The following is a 21885-nucleotide window of genomic DNA, read 5'->3' on the forward strand; positions in this document are numbered from 1 at the left end:
CCTGGGCTGCACCCCCAGCAGCGTGGGCAGCAGGTCAAGGGAGGGGATTCTGCCCCTCTGCTCCGCTCTGGTGAGACCCCACCTGGAGTACTGTGTCCAGCTCTGGAGCCCCCAACACAAGAAGGACATGGACCAGTTGGAGAGAGTCCAGAGGAGGCCACGCAGGTGATGAGAGGGCTGGAGCAGCTCTGCTGTGAGGCCAGGCTGGGAGAGCTGGGGCTGCTCAGCCTGGAGAAGAGGAGGCTCCGGGGAGAGCTGAGAGCGGCTCCCAGTGCCCAAAGGGGGCTGCAGGAAAGGTGGGGAGAGACTTCAGCAGGGCCTGGTGTGACAGGACGAGGGGTGATGGTTTTACACTGAAGGCGGGTGGGGATAGCTTGGACATGAGGAAGAAATCTTGCACGATGAGCACAGCGAGATGCTGAACAGGCTGCCCAGAGAAGCTGTGGATGCCCTGTCCCTGGCAGTGCTCCAGGCCGGGCTGGACGGGGCTGTGAGCGACCTGCTCTGGTGGGAGGTGTCCCTGCCCATGGCGGGGCAAGTGGTCTGGATGGCGTTTGAAGGTCCCTTCCAACCCAGCCCGTGCTGTGGGTCGATGAACAAGGGCTGCGTTTCCCTGCGGAGGGCGGTGCTGCTGGCACAAAGGCTGTGGGTGGCCCTGGGAGGAGCTGCTGGGTGCTGCCGTACCCGGACGGGGTGCCGTAGCCCAGGGGTGCTGCGCGCGCTGCCCGCGGGGTGCTGTGCCCCATGGCTGAGCTGCACACCCGACGCTGTTGCGCACACAGAGCGGCACCCGGCAGGTGCTGCTCTACATCCCGGGTGCTGCACCCCCGCGTCCGCGTGCTACTGGGGTCCCTGCAGGAGGGCAGGGTGCTCTGCAGCTCCCTCTCTCTGTTGGGGGGGGTCCCTGTGTCACCCTTGAAACCCGCAGCCGGCTTTTCCCCAACACAGGTGTCTGGCTGAAACCGAAGCATCAGCATCGCGTGGACCCCGCGTGGTCCCTCTGCACCCCCCTGGGCCCGGGCACTCACCGGCTCTGCGCCGCGGCTGCCAGGCTGGAAACCCCCGTGGGGTCACCACGCACGGGGTCCAGCATGGGACCCTCCTGCCTCGCTGCTGCCCGCTCTCCCGTGCCGCTGCCCGCGTGGGGTCCCAGAGCGAGCAGAGGCTCCCGAGCATCCACAGGACCCATCTCTGCGGACGAGGGGCTGCCGATCCCCCAAAACTAGTCCCGCTCTCCAGGTTCGGGATCGCACCCACCGCTGATGAACTTACCTGACCTCACTCTCCGGCTGGGAGCATGGAGATGGGAAGTGCCCTCTCCCGGCCTTGCGCTCGCCACTGCAGCCTGTTACAACTCATCACCACCCTGCGATTAATTAATGGCTCTGCAGCATCTGTCCCTGCTCCGGCATCGCTCTCCGGAGCGGAAAGGAGCTTTCCAGCCACCCCAGGGAGGACCGGGATCTCCCTTCCCCTCGGCCGCTACCTGCAGCCTCGTCCTTGGCTCAAAGTTGTCCCACGCCTGTCCCCGTGCCGGACATGTGGGCCGGCATCCGTCACCGCCATGCCCCCTTCAGAGGGGAGACGGGGACCAGCGAGGGGAAAGGGGCTCGGGGGACGCCCACCCGCCCTGAATCCCCTGCTCCAGCAAAGACCTGACCCTCCCGCCCCAGGGCGGGGGGGGATCCCCACCTGCAGCCTCTTGCAGAACCACCGGGATTTCAAACCGGGAGCGTTTCTACAAAGCTCCCCCTCCCCGAATTTCGCAGGAAGGCGACCACCGAGGAGGGGGAGACGCGCAAGCACAACCGTCCTGCCCTTCTCGCGCGGCGCCCCAGACAGAGGAGCAGCAGCCAGGCGGTGCAGGAGATAACTTTATTGAACCCAACGGTGTTAGACAGACGACCGAGAAGAGACATGCCGGTTGGCGCGGGCAGCGTGGGCAGCAGGAGCCGACTTGGTGCAGGGCTGGATTTCTGTCTTTCGTAACATCCTCAAGCCTTTTCCTGGCTTCCTTTTATACTTCTTTTTGAAAATTTCTTTTAAGTAAAAACAACGAACGGCGGAAGGAGTCCAGATGGAGTTTGTTCCCTGTGATTGTTCCCGCAGCTATGTACAACGTGGGGTGGGGGCTCAACATCAGGTATAAAATGGAGCGAGTTTACAAACTTGGAGGAGGCAAGGAAAAAGCAAAGACAGACAGGCGAGAGCAGTAGAAATCTGGACCAAAATCTTAAAGAGAAATTTAAAAAGTGCTATAAAACCCCTCGGCAGGAATACCATGCAGTTAAGAAACACAAAACCCAGTCAATTACACAGATCATCTAAAACAGGAATTTGTCCATTTCGTCCTTTATTTAATTAAAAAAAGGTTGTTTGTTTTTAATAGAAAAAAGCTAAAATTGTAAGGTTCAGGCCACCGGGCGGCAGCAGCTCGAGGGGGCAGGAGGGTGAGGCACCCGCGTCTCCCAGCCCCAGCCCCTCAGAGGGGCACCTTTGGGGACAACCGGCGCCTTTGGAGGTGGCAAGCTCCTTTGGGCTCCTTTGAGGGGGTCACAGACATCCTTGGGGGGTGACAGGCACCCTCGGGGGCAGCAGGCACCTTTGGAGGTGGCAGGCACCCTTGGGGGGTGACGGGGTCCTTTGGAAGTGGCCGGTACCCTTGGGGGTGACGGGTGCCCTTGGGGGGCAGGCACCTTTGGGGGTGACAGGCACCCTTGGGGGTGGCAGGGGATGAGTTAGTGCAATCCTTGGACCCTCTGGGGACAGAGGACTCAGCCCACCGACGCTGGCAGCCCTTGGGGACACTTGGTCCCCAGGCTGCTGCCACGCTCGGGGACGCGGGGCGTGAGCCAGGAGGAACCCACCAGCGCCGTCCCCTCCAGCTGGGAAAGCCCCGCAACGTGCACCATCCTGGGGCACGCCAGCCGGCACCCTCCTCACCCTTCCCCTCGGGAATTCCTCCTGATTTACACCACAGCACCGCGCTCGCCTCCAGCGTGCCCCGGCTGAGGCTGTGGGGCAGCCCCACACCGGGGAAGGATGGGGCAAAGCCCCGGGAAACGGGCCGGGGGATGCTGGGCAGCGCAGCCCCGAGCCCCACGGGGACGGGGACAATTTGGTCGAGGTTTCAGTGGCTCCGTGGGGGTGCCAGGAAAGTCAGGCCCAGCCAGGGCTGCCTGCAGGCCGGGCAAAGGGAGAGGGCTGCGTGCACCCTCTCCACCCGCGGCACTCCTCCGGGGACGGGGCAGCCCCCAAAGGCGCAGCGTGCCCTCTCCTGCCCTGGGCACCGGAGCCCCGAGGGGGGCGAGGGGGGCTGGAGGGGAGAGCCAGGTCCCCACCGCCAGCCTCGAGCGGCTGCTGAGCCAGTGTCGCGTACAATCAGAAAAGAAGTCAGCACAGCACAGTTATCACAGAGTACAAAAAGAAAAGAAAAGAAAAAAAGAAAAAAAAAAAGGAAAGAGGCGCAGGGCTGGGCCCCACCAACTCACGCGGGGCGTTCGACTACAGATCTATTTACAGCGCGTCCTCAGCCGGCGGCGGCACGAGAGAAGGCGAACAGAAAGCCCCAGCGTCCAAGCCAGCGCGGGGAGGGACAGCCCTGCGCAGAACGGGCCGGCTGCGGGCGGCGGGCAGGGAGGCTGTGGGGCAGACGGAGGAGTGAGCACCATGGGACGCAGGCGCCGCGGCCGGGATGCGCTGGCCGGCCCCGGGCGGCGAGGCGAGACACACCGGCCAAGAGAGCACCAAGGGCAGAGGTGGCGGCCGCCCGCGAGCGGCACCGGCGGCGAGGCCGCGCGTTGGAGGAGACGCCCGGTTCGGAGGGTTGTGAGGTGTCCCTGAAGGCCACGCTGGCCAGCATGGGGGTTGGGGCAGCCCGGTCCCCCAGCTTGGGGAGGACAGGCTCGGCAGAGCCAGCTGCGGGGGCAGACCCAGCTCCGGGGTCACCTCTCCCCGCAGGGCTCTCCAGGGCCCCTGCTGAGGGCGGGAGCGGAGCTGGACCACGGCACAGGGCAGCGGCGGGGTCTCAGAGCCCAGCGGGGCGCGGGGAGGGAGGCGCGGGCACGGCCGAGCTTGGGGACAGGCAAGAGGGGCTGCTGCACGCTCAGGCCAGTGCCAGCACCCCCGTCCCATCGCCGCCGTGACTTTGGGGACAGTCACAGGACACTGCAGCTGGAGCACACGGCGGGGATTAAGGCACCGCGGCAGCACCGGGGCTGATCCCCTCCGTGCCAGGAGCCTCGCCTGTGACGTGGCACAGTGGGGCCAAGAGGACACGTGGCAGCCCTGGGTGTCCCCAGAACACCGACGTAGGGCACAGCGAGACCCTGCCAGGCCACAGGAAGGCACAGGGCCTCGGGAGCCAGGGGCACGGGGACCGTCCCCAGGCACGGCCTTGGCAACCGCAGCCCCAAGCCTGGCAGCACCGAGGGGACGGGGGGCAGGTTGTGGCCCCCAGCACCGAGGGGATGGGGGGTGTGTTGTGTCCCCCAGCAGCGAGGGGACAGGGCAGGCCCCTGGCTGCCCAGGGATGGGGCAGCAGCGACCTCCCCATGCCCAGGCCATGGCCAGGCCGGGTCCCTTAGGGAGGGGAGGCCCCGTGGCACCCTGGCCTGGTGGGAGACCCCGTCCCCAGGGCCAGACTGTGCCTTGTGCTTTTGGGGAGGGGGGAGCCACCAGGTGAGGGGCTGCTCTGGGAGCATCCCGCTGCCACATCCCGTCTCAGCCATGCTGTGAGGCCCTGGGAGGTGGGTTCAGGGACTGGAGATTGTCCAGTGAGCACCAGTTTCATGACAGAGGTGGATTGAGTGGTGGAACCAACAGCTGCAAAGAAGACCAAAGGGAAAGGGTGCTGCTAACTGGGAAGCAGTGGGCACCGGCCCACAGGCTCCAGGCCAGGAGAGCGAAGAACAAGAACAAAAAAGGGACCAAAGCAAAGTGTGGACTTGGCCAAAGGAAAAGGGGAGGGGGGGAACAAAATAAAATAACCAAAGCAGGGTTTATTGGGCTGTCCTGGTCGCGGCGGCTGCCATGCAGGTGAAACGGAGAACGTACAAAGACATTGGTGAGAGCCGCACTCCTCCGCCAGCGCGAGGCAGGCGCTTCCCACAGCAGCGGCTCCCTGGTCGCCTGCCCTCATCTACGCCTGCCTGGGTGGAGGGGGAGCTGGAGACCCTCGCGCCCGCGCTCTCGTCCTGCGGCCACACGCTCCTCCCGTGCCCCCCAGCTTCGGCACGGGCGGCTCCCGCGGGGTCCCTGCCCCACACAGGGGCCTTCCTGCAGCTCCCGGGAGCAGGGGCTCGGTCGCATTGGTCACCCTGGCCCCAAAGCCCGAGAGTTTGCAATAGAGACAGAAAAAAACAAGAAGAGAAACCAGAATTCTCCTACCCCCAGGGTCAGGAGGGGAAACAGCACCTCACGCTCTCCCACGGATGAGCCGAGCTTCCCCATGCTCCGCTGGGACGCATCGGAGCCCCTGTCCTCTCCACTCGCTCGCCAGCCCTGTGCTCCAGGATACCAAAGGAAAAGGAGAGCAGCCCGGCAGGAGCGGCGGCTGGCGGCGGCTCCCCTCCTCCTGGGCCGGCACGTCTGGGCCTCACAGAGTCGACTGCAGGTCGGGATCCACCATGGTCTCGCGGTCCGGAGACTCGATGTAGTTGGCGGCTTCCTGGAGCTTCAGCAGCATGGCCATCTGCAGGGAGAGGAGCGTGGCAGCAAGCCCCAGTGGGACGAGAGGTCGCAAACACCCTGGGAAAGCCAAGGCCACTTGGCCCTCCTTGCCCTCCCGTACAAACCAGCCACCCTACGAAGCTCTCGAGGGTAAAGCAAAGCCCAGAGACGCTGCTAAATCCCTCTGTGTCACCAGGTCCGGCCTTGCGCACAGCTGGGATGCTCAAGGCTGAGGATGCCAAAACAGTGCAGGGGGACAGGCCCCAACACACCAGCTGGGATCATCTGGGGCAGCCTGCTGCCACCCTCTGCGGGTGACACACCAGGACACGTACGTGCAAGCCCCAGTTTGTGTCCCTGTCTGTGTGGACATGATGCCTCGAAGCGCCGCGCCGTGCCCACTCACTGGCACGTCACAGTACACCTCGGCACGCAGCCTGCCCACCAGCGACACCATCCTGCACCCACCGCTCCTCCCAGGAGCGCAAAATGCCTCTGCCTCCCCAGGTCAGGGGCTTCTTACACTGAAAGGTGACTGGGAAAACAAAGCACAGCTCCACCCTGCTCTCCCCCCTCCACCAGCACCACCCAGCCCACCTCCCAGCACAGCAGGGCCGTACCAGAGGGTCCGAGTCCAGGGAGCTGGGCGTCGTGTCTTTGACGGTGCGCTCCTCGGGAGGGGAAACGGTGCTGTGGGGCCCGATGGTGGGTGGGGGCAGGTGGTACAGTTTGGACTGGTCCTGCTGCGCTGACGGCCAGGGCAGGGTGTCCCGCACCCACTCCACGGGGTCTTCCCAGGCTGCCTTCTGCCCGTGGACCTGCAGGCAGGGAGCAAGCGGCAGCCGCCTCTTCAGCATGTGCCAGAGGCAGCAACGCGGCACCCCGAGCCCTCCAGGACAGCGCTGTGTCCCGCCGCAGCCGCAGGGCGGGGCAGGGACTGACAGGGATGCCACCTGTGCCCAAAATCCCAGTGTCTCCCCTCTCCCTGCCCCATCAGACTGCTGCATGGGCCTGTCCCCGAGGAGCACGGGCTTGCAGCCCTACGTGCCAGGCAGCTCCGGGTACCTTGAGCCCGTCTTTCGCCCCCTCCTGCAGGTAAGGGATGATGGAGTTGTTCCACAGGTCGATGAACCAGGTCCGGAAATCCTCAATTCCAACCGGGCAGGACAGGAAGAAGCAGGGACCTGTGTTGGGGGAAGGCAAAGCATGAAAACGGGAGCTGCTCCAGTCACCGGCCCCGCGGCAGCACAGCACCGAGGCGGGCAAGCCTGGCTGCACAGGGGACCCTGGGCTCAACCACCTCCTGGGAGCAGCGCCCGGGCAGCGTCTGCCTGACACACACGGGCAGAAAGCTAGCTCCCAGGCGAGGAGCGGGGCTGCTAGTTTTGATTTACCCCCCAAAAGCACGGTGAGGCAAAGGGAGACCTGCCGGGGAAAACACGGCTCCTCCACGCCCAGGGGAGGGTGCCAGTAAGCCAGGCAGCCTTGGCTGACACCCCTGCGACAGCTCCCGCGGGGCACGGGAACAAACGCCACCCAGCAACGAGAGCAACACTCGTGTGCATCACCCACTGGTTTTGGTTGTGTGGGACTGGGGGACACGAGGCAGCGCGTTGGCCCCCACACTCCGTTGGGAAGGGTTTGCCCCAGTCCCTGGGGGCTCCCGGCAGCGCGAGGGAGAGGAGGGAGGCGTGTGGCAAGGCCATACCGATGAGGAAGTCGGAGGTGCTGTGTTTCTCCAGGAAGGTGTGCAAGTGGTACCAGAGCTTGGGCACCCAGTCCAGCACACGCAGCAGCTCCTCCTTGTTGGCGTTGACGTCCGTGTCCGACTCCAGCAGCTTTCGCCGCAGGTAGCGCACCAGGAAGCCGTTGGCCGGCTCCACGTTGTTGGAGAAGGTCAGCATCCTGGGGGAAAGGTGTTCAGGGTGAGGTCTCCACACAAGCTGCCCTGCCCCCCTCAGGGGACCTCCCAGCACCCCCACTCCGCATGTGCCCAAGGTTGGGACATCAGGCCCTTCTGGGATGGCAGGGACAGGCTTGGACCCTCAACAGGGTCCCCAATCACAGGATGTGTCCCCAGGACTGCCTAGGGGCAGGAGTGACAGCCTCAACCCCCTCAGTCCCACAAGGATGGTCCCCAGGGATATATGATTCCCACCTGAAGCTGAGATGGAGGCCATGGTTTGGGGTCATCTTCACAGGCTGGTTGGTGGTCCCAATGATGTAGGGGCTAAATGAGTGACAGAGAGAGACAGGATCCATGAGAAAAAGCACCCTGCGTCACCCCAACCCATGGCAGAACTGATCCGAGCACAGTAACCACGCGCAGCCACACAGCCTCATCTCCACGAGCCCAGGGATTCTGCCGAGAGCAACAGGGAGCAGGAGACTGCGCCAGAGGAGGGTGCAGCGGGGCTCTCACCATTTGTGGTACTTGCAGGTGAGCGCGCCGTTGACAAGCTCGCTGATGGAGCCCGCCTCGCTGAGGTCATCCAGGAGGATCACCAGTGGCACGTCCGCCGTGCCCGTCTCCCGGTCGATCTGGTTGGCCAGGTTGGAGAGGTACAGCTGCAGGTCCTGCAACGAACAGACTGGATGTCACACGTGAGGCCACGGCACGGCTGCCAACGGGGACTGCAGCACCAGCGCCAACGAGGACGCTCCCAGCTGCTGCGCACCCTCACCTTGCAGGACTGCTGGTGCATGTTGAAGGTGCTGACGATGCCCTCGGTGACGTCCCGACCCGAGCGCTCCACCAGGTACTCGGCCAGGCGGTTGGTCAGGTAGGTCTTGCCGGTGCCACTGGGTCCCGAGAGGATGAGCCGTCGGTGCTTCAGCAGGAGGCTGATGTAATGTTGCATCATGGGCTTGGGGATGAGCGTCTCGAACACCAGGCTGTCCACACACTTCTCCTTCAAGCCTGGAGGCAGGGGAGGGCTGAGGGTCCCGTTTGTGCCCCACGACACCACGAGACAGCGGGAAGATGGGATGGTGATGGAGCCTCTCCACCACACTGACCTTTGAGCGTCACAACGATGCTGGTCAGGCCCCGGCGGCACAGTGGCAGCTCTGGCGGCTCCGTGTCCAGGATCCGCTTGATGTGGCTGATGCTGTAGCCGTAGACGGACTCAGTGCTGAGTCCCAGCGTGGAAGCAGGATCCATCTTGGTGATGTAATCCTACGAGGACAAGGACAGGGCTGTCGGTGCCCCCGAGGGCTGGCAGGGAGCAAGTGGTGCTCAGCAGCTCCAGGACACCCCAGTAAGGATCTGGGCCAAGAGCATCAGGCATGGTGGAGCGGTGTAAAAGAACGGCTCTCTAAAGCAGGGTTCTTGTGTTCCTACCTTGAAGACCTGGCAGACAGCCTCATCCAGCATCTTCCAGTCCACCTTCCCGCTCACCTTGGTCCAGCCCAGGAAAAACTCCTGCTGCTTGAGGTCCTAGGAGCCAAGGCAGAGGTGTGCAGGTTGGAGCACCGTATCCAGCCCTGGACAGGCGTCCTCTCTGCCCCTCATCCAGGGCCACGGCACCAGGGCAGGTCAGGCTCCCCATACAGTCCACACTTACCCCCTTGATGATGTGCTGGGGTGGCATGCGCACCACGATCCGCAGCATCAGCTCGTCCTTCTGGGTGCCAGCGCTGACGGCGTCCATGGGGGACACATCTGGAGACAGAGCAGTGAGGCTGTGCCGGGAGGCCGAGCCGAGCCACCAGGCCTGATCGTGCCCAGCCTGAGCCAAATCCTGCTGCGGCAGATCGTGGCACCGGCAGCACGACAGATCCCTGTGCACAGCTGCCTCCAGGTGAGCAGCAGCATGCTCCCACCGGCTGCCTCCTCCCAGGGGTCTGGGCTGTGCATCATCCACCACACACCCCCTCCTCTACCCCAGCCCTTCCCCATCAGCCAGCAGCTCCGTCACCCCTACCTGCGTCCCCCAGGCTGGGGCTGAAGGCATGGCCAAGGGTGAGACCCAGGGAGCGTCGCGGTGAAGAGGAGGCAGACGTGCTCATGATGTGGCCGGGAACAGAGCCCGGCACTGCCGAGGGCCCTGGAGCCACTTTGAGCCGGTCGTTCTCAGCCTTCAGGAGATCCACCTCCAGCTGGGGGAGAACCAGTTACGGCGCAGGGTGAGGAGCTGGATGCTGGCAGCACCCTGGGGCTGCAGGAGGCACAGACTGTGGCCACCAGGTTGTCAGAGCCAGCCAGGCTCCTGGCAGCGGTCCTCACCTGCATGTTGTGCATGGTCTCCCGCAGCTGCTCCAGCTGGTGGGCAGAGTTGAGGGCCTCCAGGCGGATGTCTGTCAGCTTCATCTCCTTCTCCCACAGCTCTGACCGTAGCTCTGACACCTCCTTCTTCTCCGGCTCGCCTTCGCCGTGGGCCTGGAAGAGCCTGGGCCAAAGGAGAGACAGAGTCTTGCAGGCATCCAGGGCAGGAGCCCGCAGCCCCTGCGACCAGTCCTCCCCACTGCGGGACACCTGCCCTGGCCCCACGTACTCAGTCGTGTCGATGCCCACGGAGGAGGACGTGGAGGACTTGATGGAGGGAGAGGCCGTCTCCGTGGAGCCGTGCTGCAGCTTGGGGGAGGAGGGGGCTGACGAGTCTGGTGTGGCAATCTCCTCAATATCCGAGTAGGACGAGGCTGATTTGGGTCCCTTCTTGATGCTGAACGCCTTGTTGAATGAGCTGCGTAGCTGCGGGAGACAGAAATGTTCTTGTTAGGGACAGCCTGACAGGGAAGCCTTGCAAGCAGAGAGACCTGAATCGGTCCCGCCCCAGGGCCCTCGCCTGCCCAGGACCCACAGTCTAAGCTGGAATCAGTAACCAGGGTCCCAATAACTGAGCTGGGACCATCCGTCAGCGAGCCCGGAGCAGCCTGACCCCGCTCTGCTGGCACCGCTGGCGGATGGGGGTGCACGGCCCTTTGTGCAAGGCTGCAGCCCCAGCCTGGGCGGCACCGAACAGCCCTACGAGGGGCACCCACATCCTGGTCAGGCTCCCCCGGTCCTGCTCCCCCCAGCACCCACATCGGGGCGTTCAGGCACCACACCAGCTCCCTGCTCCATCAGGAAGGGCCGACTCCATCCTCACATTCACCCCACCAGAGCAAGGACCGTTTTGGGGGACGTTCCCCTCCCCAGCCACCACAGAGCTGGTGTCCTGCTGCCAGGGGACAATTTCAGCCCCGCGTTCCACTCTCTGCCCTGCAGGGTCCTCCTGGAAGCACAGGGGGCCACTCAGCCCCCCATAAAACATCACCGGGGGTCCCGGCCGGGCATGCAGCATGCACACAGAACAGGCAGAGCAGCAGGCGGGTGAGCACGGTGCTGAGGTCAGGGAGGGCGGATGGATGGACACTGCGCAGGGGCCAAACCGGGCCTGGATCCCGCTTACGCACCACCAGCCTGCAGGAGAGCAGCAGGACAGGCACCCCAGGCTCACGCCATGTCCCCTGCTCCAAGAGAGGTGGGAGGAAGAGGGGATGGAGAATGGGCAGGATCCAGCCCAACTCCCACAGGCACTAGGCAGGCTGGTCCGGGGCATTCCCAAAAGCCAAAACATCGCGTCTCAGCATGAAAAGACAGGTGGGTGTCAGGCTCTGCTGATGGTGGGAGAGCAGAAGAGCACTGGGATCCACACGGGTCCCAACAGGGACAGAGACAGAGATGCTTGGGGCCACGTCAGGCCAGGCCTGGCAACGCAAAGGTGGGCAGCACCACACCCCTGCGTCACAGGCAGGGCTGCGGAGAGGCCATCACCCCAAAAGATCTGGCTACAGGGAGTCAGAAGAGCGCCTGCCCTCCCTGGGCAAGAAGTGGACTGTCCCCATCCGTGGGACAGGTCCCCATCTGAGCCCTTCCTGCTGCCTCAGGGCCACCCAGGGCAGTTCAGCCCCTCCGTGGGGGTGCACATTTTGGCCTTAATGTCAAAGGAAGCAGCCCAGGAGCACGCAGCGTGGCTGGGGGCCCCGGCATGGCCTATGCTGGGGGTTAGTGCCGTGGGATGGATGGGATGGGTAGTGTTATGAGCATCGTCCCACAAAAACGGAGCGAGGGCCCTGGCCGGGCACAGCATGGCGTGGAGGGGATGGCATAGGACTTACCTCGTACACCTGGAAAAAAAGGGTTGAGGTCAGCATAGGGGGAGAGAAACAAAACAAAGCAACACTTAATCGCACATCCAGCTCAGAGCTGCCTGGCACAGGGAAGGGACCGCCTGGCCAAGGTGTCTGGCCACCCACGCTGCAGAGCCTGCGTGGGCAGGACGGAGACACATGGGAAAAGACAAGGGAGCAGGCGTGCAGGGCCAGGGCTGGAAAACTCCCAGTGGGGCTGGAGAAGTCTCAGCCGACACACCAAGACAAAAACCTATGGTGGCTAGACACCCCTCGCCAGTGCTGTCCCCAGGGGACAGAGGGGACCAACACCACAACGCCACGATAAACCAAGAGCAGCTGGCTCGTAGGGCTGACCCTGGCCAGACCCTGCCAGCTGCCCCTCAAGCCCCCTCCTGCTGCCAGCACCCCATCCAACCCACCCAGCTCTTTTTCTTCTTCTTCTTGGCGTCGGCATCCTTGCTGCTGCCGATGCTGGAGTGGCTGGTGATGCTGTTGAGGCTAGAGATACTGTCAGAGGAGTTCTGCCGCTTGATGCGCAGCTCTGGGGCCAGCGAGATAAGCGGAAGAGACCAGGAAAGGAGATATCAGCAAACTGCACCTGCCCCAGTGCCAAAACCACCCATGTTCTCCTCCCTGTGCCCCTTCCCTGCCCGCACCCAAACACCTCCTGAGCTCTCGGAGGCTCTGCGTAAGATGACACAGGGCTCAGACACCGCATGGGTGCTGCCATTCAGGACAGTGACCCCAAACCCCCAGAGCACACATTGTTCTGCTCCTGTCCCAGGCTACCTCCCTGCCAGCGCCTTGCACTCACATTGAGCTTGTGGGGCTGGAAACAGCACTCACGGGAACAGGGCCAAGATCAGCAACCAAAACTGGGCTGTTGGCAAAGGGTCCCGTGAGGAGGCGTCCCAGAGAGGGTGACCATCCTGTCACTCCCAGGCACCAGTGCCAAGACCTCCTGTGGTGACAGCTCTGGCTGCCCAACCCTGGCTTCACATGCTCGGGGGTCCCAGGTGGGGAAGAGCTGCTGCCCAGGAGCAGCCCAGCTGGGTTTGGACAAATAACTCAGGAAGGGCCGCATCCCTGTGGTGAGGGGCTACAGCGCCGTGCCTTACCTTTGGGGGCGACATCAGTGCCATTCAGGGCACCCTGGATCACGGCTTGGGCCTCCGAGTTCTTCTTCTTCAGGAAGTCGATGGTCTCTCGCAGGTCCAGCAGCTCCGTGTCCTGGGGGAGCAGAACCGGGAGCTGTACAGTGCATTCTGATGGCGCAGGGCCCACCCCGAGAGCACCCTTGGGACTGGCAGTGCCGCAGCAGGTTCACCCGAGTCCAGCACCCCGTGGCCCCAGGAGCACCTTCCTGCACCACCAGTGCCCCCCAGTGCAGCAGCACCCCAACAGCACCCACCTTCTCCTCAGCCGTCTCAGCCAAGTGCCGCAGGCGGGACGTCATGCTCACCAGGCTCTGCTCGAAAGCTGCCACCAAGTTGGCCTGGGAGAGGTGGAGAAACGGGTGAGCACCCACAGCTGGGCAAGCACCCACGGCTGGGTGAGGAATGCGAGAGGCTGGAGAGGGGAAATCAAGGCTCTCGTGGGCGCAGGCCAGCGCCAGCCCCGCACACAGCAGGGACACAGAGCGGCGTGTCCTGCAGCGGCTACCACGGGGACTCACGTTAGCAGACAGCTGGGACGTCAGGGTGGCCACCTTCTCCTGCGAGGACTCCAGCTCGCGGCGCAGCTTGCGGATTTGCTGTGGGGAGAGAGTGGAGAGAGTGAGAGGGGCCAGGCGCTCACCCTCATCGCGGTGGCAGGGGCGGGCGATGAGCAGAGGGCGCGGGCTCACCTCGGACTGCATCTTCTCCTCAGCCTGGCAGCATGAGAGCAGAGAGAGACAGACAGACAGACAGAGGCAGGCAGTCAGGAGGGCAGCGAGGCACGGACAGGCTCAGCGCGAGGCAGAGGCATGCACAGAGCCCCCCCGTTCCCACCCGGGTCCCCCCAGCCATGCACAAAGCGGCGCAGCATGGAGGCGGCTCTTACGGAGGAGTAGGTGGAGGACGCGCTCGAGGCCAGGGACAGCACCGATCCATGAACTGCAACAGAATAAAACCCGGCGTGTCAGGGTGCCCCGGCCAGCGGCATCCCCAGGGGCTGCAGGCGCAGGGCATAGCGGGGTGCAGGGGACAGAGCTCCCAGCAGAGGGGGGCTCTGCGAGGGCTGGGGGAGGCAGAGGGTGGGATGGCAGCTGCTCAGCATCGCCTGTTTCTCAGCGCGTGGCTGGTGACCCCTCCAGGCATGTGGCGTGCAGCAGGGCGTGGTGAGCACCCTCCTCTCTGCTGAGCCCGGGGGCTCTGCCACACTCCCTGGCTGCTTGGGTCCCCCCCTCCCCGGTGCCACAACATCCTGGGGACAACCCAGGGACACCAGGCACCCACAGGGGTCAGGGTGGGCCGTGGCCCAGGGCAGATGCCAGCATAGACGGGTCCACCAGGCCCCTCGGGGCTGCTGTCCCCTGCTCTGACGCTGAGGACAGGATGCACCAGACCATTGGACAGCACCACAGCAGTGCCAGGAGGAAGGGACAAGCACAAGAGGAGCACCGCCGCCCCCCCGGGAGGCCCCTCCACCTGGGCAGGAGCGCAGCACACTCTCACCATCGTCCACAGGGTCCCGGAAGGAGCCCGAGCGGATCATGCCCTTGGGCTTGTCGGCCAGGGAGAGGGTGCTGCCCATCTGGGAGGTGCTGTACAGCTCGAAGGTGGAGTCGTGGGTGGGGATGCTGTTGGAGCGGGTGATCCGCGGGGTTGCAGCAGCAGTGGGGCTCACTGCAAGGAGAAGGCAGGGGAGAGGCAGGGTCAGAATCACACCTGGGATCAGGATGGGGAAGCAGGGCTGGGAGCAATCTACGAGAGCTGGGATGCAGAAAAGAAGCTGGGATCATAGTCCCAAAGCAGGGACGGGCTGAGGGAAAGCTAAAACGCAGATTTTTGCTGGGAAGACACCAGCACCAAGGTAACCACAGGGCTAAGAAACAAATCCATCGCCCCGGGGCAAAGCAAGCACCACCACGCCAGAGTCCATCACCAGCAGGTGCAGGAGGGGAGGACCTCATCGCCCCGCTGCCCCCCACCAGCAGCCCCAACCTGTCTGCCTGGACCCTCCAAACCCTCCAGGACCACGGAGGTCCTGACAACAGCAGGGCAGGGCTCACTGCTTCCCTGCTGGGCATCCCCAGAGAAGCAAGGAGCTATGGGCAGAGCCCCACAGGGGGATGAGACGCCTTGAAGCTGAGGTGATGGACATCCCCAGCCCCTGAGCACAACCCAGCATCCCGGTGGGCCAAAAGCACCGGGCGCTGGGTCTTAGGGCTGCTGGAGGTGTTGAGGAGAAAAGCAGCACCCAGGGCAGCCTTGAGTCACACGGGGAGCACAAGGTGATGGGAGCAGGAGGGTCAGGGCTTGCCGCAAGCAGAAGGGGGCTGGCAGCGGAGGGCACTGACCGATGCTGGTGAGCGGCCCCTTCCCAACCAGCGCCATCGGGAGGGCGGGGGGCGAGGGCAGCTCCTGCTGGTCGTCCGACTCGGGGAGCCCACCGCTGACAGCGTGGGAATGGCGCCGCTCCTTGGCCTCCTCCTGGGAGTGGAGCTGGTACCTGGGGAGTGGAGCGGAGATCTGCATGGTGAGGCAGACCAGTACTATCCCAGCTCCTGCCCGCTGCGCCGCAGCCCAGCCTGCCCAGCACGGAGGGCACCGCCAGCCCCCCACTGAAAGCTCCACATGCCCACCCTCCCTCCACAGCACCATGCAAAAGTGACTCAGGTTCTTTTACCTTAACCCCTTCTTGGGCAGCGTGTTTCTGTCACGGTTGGCACTGGAAGGGAAGGAAAGATCAGTGACATCCCTGCACAGCCGAGGGAAGCTGTCATGGGGGTTGAGCTGTGGGGACAGGGAACTTTTCCCCAGAAATGGAGCAGGAAGAGCCTCCAAAGCAGGCAAAGGTCACGGCAGGATGGCAGGGAGGGATCTGAGCCCAGAGAGGTGCCCCAGCAGCTCCACGCCCTCCCTCAGGCCATACCTGTCCAGATGTGCGAGCCGAGGGCTTCCGCTCCAGCCAAGCTCCCCTGCCTCCTCCTCCTCTTCCGTGCTGGCAGGGGGTGCGGCAGCAGGGGTGGAGGTGGTGGTACTGCCCCCCGAAAAGGCACTGGGCAGGCTCATGGGCATCTGCAGGGACTCCATGCTGCGGTGCAGGCCTGAGAGCTTGGGGTACATCCTGCCCTCCTTGGGGACGCTGAAGCCGCCCATGAGCTCCAGGCCCTGGGAGAAGCTGGCCGAGTTGATGTTGAGGATGGGGGCAGGACTGGGGCTGAAGCAGGGTGCAAGGTGCCCGCCGGCTGGATGCAGGTCCTGGAGCTTGGCAGCGTGCGGGGGGTGCAGCTCGCCGGAGGAGGGCAAGTCCAGGCTGTTGGAGTTGACCTTGTCCAAGTTGGCCAGTGAGGGAGGCTTCACGTAGGTCTTGGCAGCCGCTCTGGAGCGGGGAAAACAGGTAAGGAAGTGCGTGAGACTCAGGTGCTGGGCACAGCTAGGTGCTGGGCACAACTGTGCCAGGCACCCACTGCTCTCGGAGACGGAAGGATCGTACCTGAGAGGCGTGGGGGGCAGCTCAGCCACCTTGGCCGCTGGCGGGATGTTGGCCTGAGCTTTTGGGGTGCTCTCAGGCGAGCTGACGCTCTTCAGCGTCCCACACTCAGAGTCCAGTGCTACTGCCTTGGCTTTGGCCTTCTCCTTCTCGCGGTCCGTCTGGTTCACGGGGGCCGGCGCACCACGACCCGCGCCGATCTTGGACGGCTCCTTGAGCCGCGACACAGAGATGCTGCCCTGCTTGGTGCTCAGCAGGCTGGGATCGATGCTGCTGCTGACCGGCCGGTTCGCGCCGCGGCCGCCGGTCACGCTCATGGAGCTGGACTTGGCTGGCCGGGGCAGGCTGCGGTACTGGATGTTGGAACGAGCTCCTGGGGCCAGGAAGCCAGGCTCAGGTGCGTTGGAGACATCCAGGCTTGTTTTCCTCCCGCTGACTGGCTTAACGGGGATGCCCGAGCTCTTCTGGACCTTGCCAAGCGTGGCCGAGCCCCCAGCCTGCATGACAGTGGCCGTGCCAGTGGCAGGAGCTGGTTTCTTATAGCCGAAGGAGCTGGAGACCGAGGGGCGCGTGAGACCTGAGGGTGGCTTCTTGGCATCAGCAATGCGGTCACGGCCGGCGTCGGAGGAGGAGCGCTGCAGGCCTGTGCTCTTCACAGACAGCTTGCTCTTGTCGGTGGCTTTGGTCTCGGGCTTGCCTGGTGGGCAGGGAAGGACAGGTTAGGGTTCCAGGAGGCTTTGAGGACATTTGGGCGTGAACCGGACCAGACAGGGAACCGGCATTGGAGTGCAGGGATGTGACAGAGAAGAACAGACGTGCCACCATCCCAGGAGCCGGGGTAGAGGCAAAGCCAGGCCCCCGGTGCACCTCGCTAGCCTCCCGCCCTGCATATGGCCACTAAGGCACGGGGCAAGCACAGCCTGGGCAAAAGCAGGGCTTAGCGTGGGGCCAGACCCACAACCTTCCTGCAGGGATGCTCATCCCACATCCAGCTGCTGGGTCCGAGCGCAGCCACAGGATGTCCCGTGGCAGACACGCTCGATGAAAGCCCACAACACCACCACCCAACTCTCTCCCCATCAGAGCTGGACCCTGCCCAAACCGGGTCTCACCTGCCACTTTGAGGGTGCTCTGGGCCGTATGGGTGATTGGGGAGGTCACGGCCACCGGAGGGGTTTTGCCCTTCTTGAGGGAGCCCGGGGTGCCCAGGCTGACAGGCTTCTTCAGCTCACCACCCTTGGGCCCCTCCTCACCACCCTCCGAGGGCTCCCGCCGCCACTTGGAGGAGCCGTGCTCCATCTTGAGGCTGCTGCTGTCGTAGTCCAGCTTCTTGGGCGCCTTGTCCTCGCCCTCGCCGTACCAGCTCAGCCCGCTCTCCGCCAGCGAGCGCTTTTCCGAGTCCGTGCACAGCTGCAGGCAGAGCAGAGTCAGGGGTGCTCCTGACACCCACCCCAAACCCATCCCCAGGGAGCTCCAGCCAGCTGGGAGAGGGATGCACCAGACACCCTGTGCCACGTCCCAGTTTCCCCACACCAGCACCCCCCATCACCTCTCTCCCGTAGAGGCAGCAGCACCAAGCCAGGACTGGTGCCAGGATGGGTCTGGGTGCTGCAGGCACCTACCGCTATGGCCGAGTTCCTGCGCGAGGCGGTGGGGGTGGAGGGCAGGGAGTTGAGCGAGGAGCTGGCGTTGAACTCCTCCGAGCTGAGGTTGTCAGAGGCATCGCTGAGGCCGCTGCTGATGGAGCTGCTCTCATCCCAGCTGCAAGAGCAGAGACAGCATCAGATCCCTCTGCCCAGCCCCAGCTCTGCCCGGCAGGTCCTGCCACCTGTGGGAATTCCCTGCTCCGGGGGCTGCCGGGGTGTAAAATTCAGCTCCCGGTAGCGCCCACAACAGGGCCACACACTTGGTGGCTGCGGTTGGCTCCAACCCAGCCTGGCACAAACTCAGTGCCCCTCTGGCACACAAGTCCCAGTGACCATGCATCTCCCGGCTAAGGTTCACGTAGAGGGTTTTTTTGGGGGGATGGAGAGCACCTGCCAGGGCAGGGAAGCCAGCAGCCACGCCAGCAGGGCTGGCAGCACCGGAGTTGGCAGGGAAGGTCACAGGGGGCTTGGTGCTGAGAGGGTCGAGAGGATTGCCAGAAAGGGCAGGGACTGGCTGGAGCAAACAAACCAGCCGCCCCGCAGTGCCCACCCTTCCTCGGGTGGCCCCCACCCACCGCCTCATCGCTCCCTGTTCCCCCCTCTCCAGCACCCACAGCGGGCACAGGCAGCAGGTTCGGGCACCGCTGCTATGCCAGGGCGGCTGCTCCGCGCCAGGGGCTCAGCGGACCGTGCACAAGCCCATCTCCAGCACCGTCAGTCAGCGCCGCGCCGGGGCAGCAGCTGCCTGCGCACCCCACGGGCCCGGCCGGCTCCGCAGCACGGGGCTGCGCCCGCGGCGATCCGGCACAGACGGGCACGGAGCATTTTCCAGCAGGATGAACACGGCCCCTTTCAGGTCAGCAGCTGAGTAGGTCAGCGAGGCCCCGCAGCCTCCGAGGGGGCTGCGAGAGGCTGGGGGCGACAAGCAGCAGCATAGGAGAGGGGAGCAGAGCTGGGGGGGCTGGGGCCAGCCCCAGTGCTGCCAGAGATATAGGTTCCCCGATACTGGAGCCACAGAGGTGCAGGAGGAGCCCAGCAAGCACCAGAGTCCCAGCAGCTGGTGAAGCCGCTTAGCGTCACCCAAGTGACACTGTGACCCTGGCCGGGGACAGGACAGCGTGACCTGGCAGAGGAGAGGGCGCCTGCTGGGCACCTCTGCCAACCGAGGTGCCAGGGTACAAGCAACAGGCAGCACCATCCCCTCTGGGATGTCCGGGACGGAGCAACGCAGACATTTCCAGCACCTCCAACCACTCCCACGCACCCTGCTCTTCCCAGACATCCAGGACTGGCCAGAGCCAGGATGGACACAGCTCTCTGCGTCCCCACGGCAGCTTTTGGGACAGGGTCCCGGAGGCGCTGCTGCGCAGGAAGGAATTTCATTACAGCCAGGTGCCCGGGACGTGCTGCTGGGCTGCCTGGCTCCAAGCATCCCCCACCACCAGCCCCTGTACGGGGGTGACTCCTCACCAGGACAGAAATCCCCAGCCCAGAGCACAAAGCAAAGCTCCTCTCCCAGGTCGGCATCACCCTCGCAGCAGGGAGCTGCGTCCTGCGGGCACATGGCTGTGACCAAACGCGGTGCTGGGTCTCTTCAGCTTGGCTTCCGTGGCTCAGCAGGGCAAACCCCAAACACTCGTCCAGCCCCCAAGCATTTGGAGAGCCCCGGCCAAAAAGGCACAGGGTGAGGGGCCGAACCGGGGCAGGAGGTGACCCCAGACCCTCCTCCGCAGCCCCAGCCCGAGGAAGGGCAACGTGGAGGTCACAGGCAACATCCAGAAGCACTGAAGCCACAGAGCGGGGCCTGGGAGCCAGACGCCTGCTGTGGGGTGCTTCTGGCTCTCTTACAGGCCACACGGCCAGCACACCGAGAGGTCCCCAAAACCGGCACAGCGAGAGGTCCCCAAAACCGGCGTGCGTACGCTGTAGCTGGCACAGCAAGGAAAGCCTCAGCTCGGGCCGCACCGCAGCACCAGTGGCCCCTCGGCAAACACAAACTCTCGGAGCGCGGTCAAGCCCTGGCACCCCGGTCCCTGCTGGCCAAGGCCACCCGAGTGCCCCCCACGGACCCCAAACGGGGGGCAGCCGAGCTGCAGCAACACGCTGGCGCAAAATTCAACCCCTGCTTTGTGCTCCAGCCCCTCCATCTCACACGGAGCAACTCCTGGCACCTCTTCAGCCGGTACCGCACCAAACCCCCCCGGAGGCAGCGATGCGCGGGGACACCCGCAAGCCCCGCAGCCCCCTGCCCACGGCAGCGCCCGCGGAAGGGATGCTGAAGGACGCGGGATGCCGCAGCGTGACCGCCCTGCCGCGCTCCCCGCACCGGCCGGGCCTGCGGGAACCCCTCCACCGGCCAAAAAGGTCCCGGCGACGCACATCCCCACCCCGACCCGAGGCGGTGGCTGCGCCCCGGGGGGAGCACGGGGCGGACCCGATCCACGGCCGCGCTGCGAAGGGCTGCATGGAGACGCTCCGCTCCCGGCCCGGCCCAGCCGCACCCCGCAGCCCGACATCCCCGGTGCCCCCGCCCCGGCGGGGTCAGCTCCACCGGCCGGGGCTACCGGAGCCGCCGGGGGGGGTTCGGCCCGTCCGCGCTACAGGTGCGAGGTGGGGGCCGGGGCGGGGTTGCGGGGTGGGGGGTCCTCGTTCCCGCTGCCGGGCCGGGGGGCACCGCCCCGATGCTGCGAGGCCGGGCGGGGCCGCGCTGCCCGGTTCCCCGTTTCCCCCCCACCCGGCGGCGCGGCCGAGACAAAAGCAGCGCCCGCGGTGCGGCCCCCGGGGGCGCGGGGCTTTGTCTGCGGGGCCGGGCTCCGGCCGCCCGGCCCGGCCCACCCCGCCCCGCCGCGGTGCGATGCGATGCGGTACCGGTACCGGTACCGGTGCCGGTGGGTACCTGCTGACCAGGCGCGGGGCGCGGCGCGGCCTCCCCGCCCGCAGCATGGTGCTGCCCGCGGCAGCGCGGCCCCGCCGGGCGCGGGCGGGGAGGGGCGGCGGCGGCGGGACCGCCCCGCGCTGCCCGCGCCTTAAAGCGGCAGCGGCTCCGCAAGGCCCGGCCCGGCCACCTCCCCCCCGTCCCGCTGCTGACCCCGACCCCCGCCGGGATGGGTCCCAGACCGCCCCCCCCAGTCCAGAGCCCCCCGGCCACTGGCAGCCCCACTGGCCCCCAGCGCAGCCCATGACCCCCACTCCTGTCCCCCAGCCTCAGCCCAGCATCCCCCCAACCTCAGCCAGTGCCCATCCACTCCCAGCTCAGAGCCCCCCAGTCCAGCCCATGACCCCCCACCCCTGTCCCTTGTTTCCCCCGCTGCCCCCACGCCCCCACTCACGTCCTCACAGGCAGCTCCTGTGGCCCCCACTCCAGCCCACCACATGGCACCAGTGGCCCCCGGGCCACCCCTCAGCCTGGCCCCAGTGACCCAGTCCTGGCCCCAGCACCCCCCAAGCCCCTTCCCCAAAGGCAGCACCTCTCGCTGTGGGTCCCGCAGGGGGGTCTGCCCCTGCCCAGCCCCGTGGGGTGCCGGGATGGCGGCTCCCAACAGCCCCGGCTCCTCCGAGGGCACCCACGCCTGCACCGCTCTGCGCCTCATCAACCAAAAAGCCTATTTCTGCCTTCTTTTCTCTCGCACGCCCATCGGAGCAGGAGCTGCACCCCAGGGCAGGGTCCTCGCTGGGACGGTGACGCCGGGGACACCTTTGCTGGTTCGGCCGCAGCGGGCAGAGAGAGTTAACTGCAACCTTGGCAAAACCGACCCGGTCCCTGCGGGCTGGGAAATAAGTAATTCCTTCAATAAGTAATTCCTTCCTCACGCCT

General features: G+C 65.3%; 1 protein-coding gene and 1 long non-coding RNA gene across 5 annotated transcripts in view; both read right to left on the bottom strand.

Moving 5' to 3' along the window:
• Positions 1-1861: 1861 nt before the first annotated feature.
• Positions 1862-2647, bottom strand: LOC147597965 (uncharacterized). The gene is made up of 2 exons (XR_015260977.1): positions 2584-2647; positions 1862-2494 (listed from the first exon to the last, which is right to left on the bottom strand). It is a non-coding gene; the product is annotated as an uncharacterized LOC147597965 (long non-coding RNA).
• Positions 2648-4980: 2333 nt separating this feature from the next.
• The window catches only part of NAV1 (neuron navigator 1), a 71769-nt gene continuing 54864 nt past the window's right edge, over positions 4981-21885 (bottom strand). For 2 of the 4 annotated variants that reach the window (XM_086765494.1, XM_086765493.1), the window contains exons 7-32: positions 18048-18186; positions 17538-17835; positions 16429-17122; positions 15865-16314; positions 15619-15660; positions 15290-15441; positions 14445-14615; positions 13831-13883; positions 13634-13657; positions 13463-13540; positions 13199-13282; positions 12906-13017; positions 12207-12328; positions 10167-10363; positions 9899-10061; positions 9597-9771; positions 9237-9334; positions 9014-9109; positions 8689-8848; positions 8355-8590; positions 8093-8247; positions 7829-7900; positions 7379-7575; positions 6736-6854; positions 6291-6488; positions 4981-5692 (exon numbers count right to left, since the gene is read on the bottom strand). In XM_086765494.1, the coding sequence (XP_086621620.1) occupies positions 5597-5692; positions 6291-6488; positions 6736-6854; positions 7379-7575; positions 7829-7900; positions 8093-8247; positions 8355-8590; positions 8689-8848; positions 9014-9109; positions 9237-9334; positions 9597-9771; positions 9899-10061; positions 10167-10363; positions 12207-12328; positions 12906-13017; positions 13199-13282; positions 13463-13540; positions 13634-13657; positions 13831-13883; positions 14445-14615; positions 15290-15441; positions 15619-15660; positions 15865-16314; positions 16429-17122; positions 17538-17835; positions 18048-18186 (4381 nt within the window). In that variant the 3' untranslated portion in view covers positions 4981-5596. Of the gene's footprint in view, positions 5693-6290; positions 6489-6735; positions 6855-7378; positions 7576-7828; positions 7901-8092; positions 8248-8354; positions 8591-8688; positions 8849-9013; positions 9110-9236; positions 9335-9596; positions 9772-9898; positions 10062-10166; positions 10364-12206; positions 12329-12905; positions 13018-13198; positions 13283-13462; positions 13541-13633; positions 13658-13830; positions 13884-14444; positions 14616-15289; positions 15442-15618; positions 15661-15864; positions 16315-16428; positions 17123-17537; positions 17836-18047; positions 18187-20967; positions 21024-21885 lie in introns of those variants that run through there. The other 2 variants (XM_086765497.1, XM_086765495.1) reach the window with 2 other exon arrangements.

Source organism: Chlamydotis macqueenii, chromosome 23 (genome assembly GCF_036417535.1).
Source record: "Chlamydotis macqueenii isolate bChlMac1 chromosome 23, bChlMac1.mat, whole genome shotgun sequence".
Classification (NCBI taxonomy): domain Eukaryota; kingdom Metazoa; phylum Chordata; class Aves; order Otidiformes; family Otididae; genus Chlamydotis; species Chlamydotis macqueenii.